General features: G+C 36.6%; 1 protein-coding gene across 3 annotated transcripts in view; it reads right to left on the bottom strand.

The window, feature by feature from the left end:
• Positions 1 to 7603, bottom strand: part of LOC106873556 (KICSTOR complex protein SZT2-like) — an 84303-nt gene that overhangs the window by 24480 nt on the left and 52220 nt on the right. For all 3 annotated transcript variants that reach the window (XM_052974310.1, XM_052974312.1, XM_052974311.1), the window contains 5 exons: positions 6729 to 6746; positions 5230 to 5492; positions 2853 to 3063; positions 1307 to 1520; positions 612 to 745 (listed from right to left, as the gene is read on the bottom strand). In XM_052974310.1, the coding sequence (XP_052830270.1) occupies positions 612 to 745; positions 1307 to 1520; positions 2853 to 3063; positions 5230 to 5492; positions 6729 to 6746 (840 nt within the window). The remainder of the gene's footprint in view (positions 1 to 611; positions 746 to 1306; positions 1521 to 2852; positions 3064 to 5229; positions 5493 to 6728; positions 6747 to 7603) is intronic.

The raw sequence follows: 7603 nt of genomic DNA, 5'->3' as shown, positions 1-7603 counted from the left end.
TGTGTGTGTGTGTGTGTGTGTGTGTGTGTGTGTGTGTGTGTGTGTGTGTGTGTGTGTGTAAGAACATTGATGACAAAGGAAGAAAATTAGTTATCTTATGAACTTTATTAGTTGACTGCTATTTCCACTACTCATAGTTCAGTAAAAAAATTAAGGTAAAGTTTGCTTCTCGAGTCAAGCTGACTCATAAGGGCTGGTTTCCCAGTTTCCATGGCATATATATTCCCCACTTGGAAGGGACACTGGCTATTGCAGGATTACTCATATTATAGTAGAAACAGCAGCATGCTAATAAAGCTCATTAAGATAATCATTTTATTCCTTTGTCATCTCTGTCTTTATTACAACTCTGTACTCCGACCAACACTTCACTCAGAAGCGTATGTATATAGAGGTGAAGAGTTAAACTTGTCTTTGTATGGTCTGATGAGCTGTCCACAAGGCTGTGGCTTTCATGACCAGACTTGAACCTTAGTGATTTAACACACACACACACACACACGATCAATTAGTTAAATAAAAGACAAGGTTATATTTGAATAGAACAATAGATGTGTGATGAAATGTATCAAGAGAATAAGAAACAAAGATGGAAATATTGAATTTCTTACTAGATCTAGTTCTGAATCAGTGTGAGCAGCTGCCTGCTGTTGAATGACTGTGAAATCATGCAGGTTTGGATGTTTGAGGATATAGTCATACAGTTGGCCACTTGGACAAGTCAAATTTGTCAGTTGGATACGGGCTGTAGAGACAGGAAAAAGAAAAAGTGTCAGAAACAAATTGAAAAGCAAAAACAGAATGATGCAATAAGTATTATTGTATCATTTATATAAGTATTCTTGGTTACATTAATACAACACAGAGGGTATTGCAGCTATGAGTCTGACATCAGTATAAGTGTAATTTTGGAAGGGAGGCCTTGCAAGTCTATCAGATAGATAGAAAAGCATTGTAGAAAATGAAGGAGAGTATATTTCAGATTAAAAAAGAACTTTGCCTTAATTTTGAAAAATAAAAGTAGTATAAAAAAACGCATTTTTTATGGGATGACCCAATACATACATACTTGATGAACAAAATAATAATAACGTAATATAAATAAAATGTCGAATGTTTTGGTTCATGACTTTTGGCCCACCCTGTATGTATGTGTGTGTGTGTGTGTATGTGTTTGTGTATACATATTTGTTTAATGCACTATTTATGATAAAAGCAGAAAAGAGCACGGAAGTTTGAGTAAGAAAGAAAGAGGTAAGAGTGAAAGAGATATTTGTAAATCCAAAATTGTAGATGTTAAACAAACCTCTGTGAACATAATTTCTTGAGAAGTTGGGAGGTGTTGGATAGACTTCAAGAAAATCCAATAGGAAGTTAGTAAGATGATAATCTTTAAGGAAAATATCTTGCACTCCAGCTATATGAGACATGATGCACTGCAGATGGAAGTCATGTGCAAAGGAATGCACATGGGTTAAGGCTCGGTAAGTGTCGCATTCATCCACAAAGTAGAGACGCAACTGTAAAAAAACGTACAAACAAATAAATAATGATAATGATAATATTAATAATTGTTTCAGATTTTGGTGCAGGGTCAGCTGATCTTCAGGGGGAGGGGAAGTTAATTACATCATTCTCAGGACTCCCTCGATACTTATTTTATCAACCCAGAAAGGATGAAAGGCAAAGTCTCAGAAGAAATGCTGCTAAGCATCTTGCCTGGCGTGCTAATGGTTCTACCAGTTCTCTGTCTTAACAACAACAAGTTACAACCAGCAGCAGCAGCAACAATAACAATAATAATTGTATTAGATTTAGGTAAAAGACCAGTAATTTTAAAAGGAAGATGTTAGCCGGGGTGAAACTGGTAAATTATTTTATCGACCCCCATCAGGAAGTAAGACAAAGCTGATCTCATCATGTTACAGAATCTCAAATTATGGCAAGATTTTTCAGAAACACAATGTTTCTGTAATGTAGAAAGGGTTGTTAGTATTTTAACACCAAAAAATTTGTTTATTTTCATACTCTGGCTACAGGGTGAAAGACAAGCTGATCCCATAAAGTTTTGAAATCAGAAGGCAGAGCTGGAAGAAATACCACAGGACATTTCTCTGATGATCCTACCAATAATGTGGAATTCTGTAACACAACATGTATTTTCCATTGACTGCCATGTTACATGGAGCTAAATGGAAAATATACTTCATGCAACAGAATCTCAAATTATGGTAAGATTTTTCAGAAATGCAATGTTTCTGCAATGTGGAATGGGTTGTTAGTATTTTAACAAAAATAATTTATTTTCATTTTGGGGCTACTTGGAAATATATATATTCACCATCTACCACTTTACTTTCGCATTTTCATAAACTGACCTAACCCATTCACCCTATCCACTCCTCTGGACCATTTCTCTAATGTTCACCTTTCTGTAACTTGAGGGTATGCCTTCATACTTCTTCACTGTCTTCTCTCCTTTTCCAGTTGGGGTAGCCATGTATCTCCTCTACTGGACGACACCTGTTTCTGTCCCTCTATCATTCTTTAACCTCTCATCACTTGGCACGAAGCCACATCCTTCAATTCTACACCCTACCTCACTCGAGAGGTCTTGTCTTGCAAATTGCTTGATGACTTCACTGGTGCCAATGCCATGTAAAAAGCACCCAGTACACTCAGTGAAATGACTGGTGCAATCTTCTCACTTGTCAGCTCCTGTCAAACTATCCAACCCATGTTAAGAGGGAAAACTGACATTAAACAATGATGGTGACTTTAAACAGTCTTAGAAGCCAATAACAACATTGTCAAAGTAGTAACGTAACCTGAGGGTAATAATGTTATTGTACCTGAGAATTGACGTTAGTTCCCATTCGAGAGCAGTCATAACCATACAGTTTAACATAGTAATGTTGGTCACTGAAACTGAGTTCCATTAGAATCATACCACCCGGCAGTGTCTTTTGCATGTCATATACTTCTTTCTTTTGTTTTTCTGCATCCTCTCGGGAGTTTCGTGACTGGTCTGATGGCAGTTTCTTTAAGGGCTGACGATTATTGCTGCAAAATAAAATCAATAATGGGTTTTTAAAACACGTATAAAGTCTGGAATCGATGGAATCAAACCCATTGCTTCAATGTTGCTTATTTCATTGAACCTTGGGGAGTAAATGACTTTGATGGAATTTGAACTCAGAACATAAGGGAATATAGCTGAATACCAACAAAGAATTTTGTCTGTTGTTTATCTGCTGATACCTACCAATACTTGACAGCTACTGAATTCATCACCTCTGCAACAGTGAATGAAAATGACTAGATCTGAAATGTTACTAAATACTATAAGATATAAGACTGCCGCTGCTTCTGTTGCCAACAACACTACCACCACCACCATTTCAATGTTTGCATTTTAGATGCTGGGATGGATTGGATGAGATTTGATTGGATGAGATTTGATTGGATGAGATATTCCATGTTTTTCAAGTAGGGTATTTTATTCCTTGACTGAAAGAATCTTATCGCATGCGCATGTGTGTGTGTGTGTGTGTGTGTGTGTGTGTGTGTGTGTGTGTGTGTGTGTGTGCGTGTGTTTGTGTCTGACCTCCACCACCACATGACAACTGGTGTTGGTGAGTTTACTTTCCTGTATTTTGGTGGTTTGGCATAAAAGACTGATAGAATAAGTACTAGGCTTAAAAAAGTAAGCACTGAGGTCAATTTATTCAACTAACACTCTTTGAGGTGGTGTCCCAGCATGGCTGCAGTCAAATGACAAATAAGATAAAAGATATACAATCACGTGCACAAACAAACAAACACACACATTTGAAGGGTTTCAGTAGTACAGTTTCTATCTATCAAATTACATTTAAGGATCACTATTACAATAGCCTCTGCTCTTTCAAATAAACAAACTTCTTAGTTCCATGCTCCCTCTTCACACGCTCCTACCTAAACTATCCATCTTTCCTCTTTTCATCACTCTTACTGGATGTCTCAAATCTCAGACTTTGTTGTTCTTTCCACCCCAGGACTTTCACTCTCTGGGGACCCCCTCCTCATCCATTTCCATCTGATTCATGGCTAGATCCTCCTTCCCCTGGTAGGTATTGTTGGCTCATCTTTGTTCATTGTAGATCCACCTACCCACATTGACTAAATGCAATTTGGATAACGTGCTCCAATGGCCAGCTGATTAACCCTGGTCACTGGTGCCTAGGTCCATCACAAGGTTCGTCCAGTACTTGTTGCAATGTGGTGGCTTGTATGTCTCATTGATCCTGAGAGCTATGCCAGCAGGGCACAAACTCCTTGTAGGGCATCTCATACTGGACAGGTCTAAGGACAGAGGCCAGAGTAATATGGACCACTTCTTCCCAGACATAATAATGGGTTTGCATAGGACCAACACCCCTATCTAGAAAAATTGCCAAGTTACAAAAGCATTGATGACAATTCAAAAAAACCAACAAGACTTGGGAAAGGAAGGCCTTGGGAAAGGAAGGCCTTGGGAAGGGAAAAACAACCTAGAATAAAGAACAAAGCTGTCAATGGTCTATGCTCTATAGGGAGTGGAGGACACAAGAAGAAAACAGATGGGTGTCTAGGTGGAACATAAGATGCAAAGAGGTAGAAACAATACTCAAGATATTTCATCTAACACTCTAATTATTCCTCCAATCCAATTCTCTGGACTAGGAATTTATTTGTTGATTCTGGAAGGGTGAAACACAAAAGTGACTTTGCTGATATTTGAACTCAGAGTGCAAAGTGCTGGAATGAATAGTGCAATAGTGTTCTAACAATTCTGCCGGCTTGACACCTTATACTATATTGAGGGATTCCACGATTCTGCTTTATCTACAAATATTCAAGTAGAACATCAACCTCAGCGATCTTATAAAGGTTGTGAGGATTGTCTTCTCTCTTTCCCTGATCAATATGCCAAATGAATACAGAAAAACAAAAAAGGAAACCAAAGAACAGGGTTCCAGTATTGTAACTGTTCAGCATCTTCAACTTATAGTTTTTTCATTCACAGATTTGAAATAAACAAACAAGGAAAAGAAAAAGAATGAATGAATGAATGAAAGAAAAAAAAGAGATGAAGGGAAGGAGAGAGAAAGGAGAAAAAGAAAATGAAAACAAGCAAAGAAAGGAATGAGAGAGGGAGGGACAAAGGAATGAAGGGAGGGAAGGAGAAAAAAGAAAGAAAGAAATTACTTTCGTTTTGGAGAAGCAGGCCGAGTTTGGATGGGAAAGAACCCCAGGGACTGAAGATGTTGCATATATTGAGAAAGAAACTTCTTGCGAATCTCTTTGTGCCAGTCTTCTTCCTCTTGAGTAGATTCAATGGAAGAGTTCTTTTGTTGAGGAGACTCCATGCTATCTTGAGAGAAGCGGTCTTTCTTCTTGCCCTCTTGACTGGTTTCATGCCGTTTGGAGAGCAAACTGGCTATTGATGCTCCAGAACTATGTCGAGAACGCTGTTTGATTTAAAAAAAAAAGAAGAAAAAAGTAACAGAATTTACAAAAATGAATTTGAGATAAACCTGGTAGGAGAAATATACTAACAGAGAGAGTAAGAAAAAGTTACGTGAATCAGTAACCATGCATCAAATGGAATAATCAAGACTAGTGATTCTACACAAAGGTAAATTAAATAATTCTTTCAACTGTAGGCACAATATCTGAAATTTTGGGGGAGTGGGCCAGTCAATTACATCAGCCCCAATGCTCAACTGGTATTTATTTTATTGACTTCAAAGTTAACTCTGGCAGAATCTGAACTGAGAATGTAAAGCCAGAAGGAATGATGTTAAGCATTTTGTCCCACATGCTAATGATTCTGCCAACTTGCTGTCTTTTCAATTTTAAGTTAGATAATTAGAAGCATTTTTTGCATGACAGAAGTGTTGTGTTCTTGAGAATTTTGCCATTACATGGCACAAAACCTATTCTCTCAATGACATAACATGAAATCCAATAAGAAAATTGGGTTCTACACAATGGAATACTAAGTTATAATCAAATATTAAGCAATACAATACTTCTATAACATGGAAAATTATGTAGCCCGGTTCCTGTTAGTATTGTCTAGCCTTCAAATGAACCTCGATAAGTAGATCTATGCTATGATCATCCCCTGTTTTACCTATGTGCTGGGAAGTCAGGATCACATTAACCATTTATAAGATTATGAAGTATGATATGAAAGAAATTTGGTTGCTATTTCTAACCAGACAAGCAAAGCCATAGAGGCTCCTTCATTGATATAATTTTCATAATGACTGCTGATATAAATGAACTCAAGATTCCTTTCTTGCTGTCAACTGTTATAGTAGCTGATGCTCCTATTTCAGTTTTTGGCTCATTCTTGTTACTTCAGCAATAAATGGTGCATTTTTAATTAATTCATTCACAAAGAATTAGTAAACCATAAAGTAATGTATGTAATTATTTAAACATTATGCCTGTTTAGATTCTAATGATTATAGAGGTATTGCAATAAAACCACCATGAGTGTCTACTTCTCAGAACAGCTGGTATGTTATTCCCTACTGAAGGGGTACTAAATAAAGCCCATAAAAAAGAAAGTGTTCAAGACACAGGGGCTCAAAGTTTAACACCTTACTTATTCCTTCATTTTAGTACTGTTTGTATACTAAGAGCTCAGTCAAACTTAAATAAAAGTTTATTAGAGGAAATCGAAATAAACTTACACTTTTGGTGACTGTAGCCTAGAGAAAGAGAGAAAGAAAGAGGAGATATTTAGTTTTCAGTTTAGAGGGGAAAGTGTGTGTGTGTGTGTGTGTGTGTGTGTGTGTGTGTCTGTGTGTGAGTGTGTGTGTGTGTATGCATGCATGTATACATACATACATACATACATACATACATACATACATACATACATACATACATACATATATGCATGCATGCATACATGGATAATTATTCTGGTTATTTGATCAGCTGAAATAAATTATTAACATACTACTATTGTATCAAATAACTTTTTCATAAATAGATATATATATGTGAGCAACTATAGCAGAGATTAGAGTAACCCTCAACATCATTCTGAAAATCCAGGAGGTACAATGGTGGAGAAAAATGTATATAAATCAAAATATAAGTGAAGTGATGTGAATGATACATGTTTATTCCATATATTTACAGCTGTTTCATAATCTTGTTAGTTATATAATAGGTGTTACATTAATATTAACACATATATAAAATATACATACACAAACATCATTTCTCTTATCTGTTCTACACACACACACACACACACAATGTATATATATATGTGTGGGTACAAATTTAGTTTGTGGTCTGTGAGAAGAGCCATTTTAACGATGCGTCCTGCCCTAACTCTTCGAAACGCCTGTGTTAGAATGGTGGCAGCTGATGAAGGAAAATGTTCTCTATGTGGCCTGTGTGTTTTCTGTACTCTGGTTATTATTATTTTTTTGTCTACGTTTTGTTTGCAATGTCCTGTACCCAGATATGCACCTATATATACAGGTAGATGTAGGTATGCACATACCTGTACGTATATATGCATATACTCATTTATTATTTGTTTTATATA

Source organism: Octopus bimaculoides, chromosome 18 (genome assembly GCF_001194135.2).
Source record: "Octopus bimaculoides isolate UCB-OBI-ISO-001 chromosome 18, ASM119413v2, whole genome shotgun sequence".
In the NCBI taxonomy this organism is placed as follows: domain Eukaryota; kingdom Metazoa; phylum Mollusca; class Cephalopoda; order Octopoda; family Octopodidae; genus Octopus; species Octopus bimaculoides.
The sequence above is the reverse complement of the archived record's forward strand: the minus strand, read 5'-3'. Positions and strand labels throughout refer to the sequence as shown.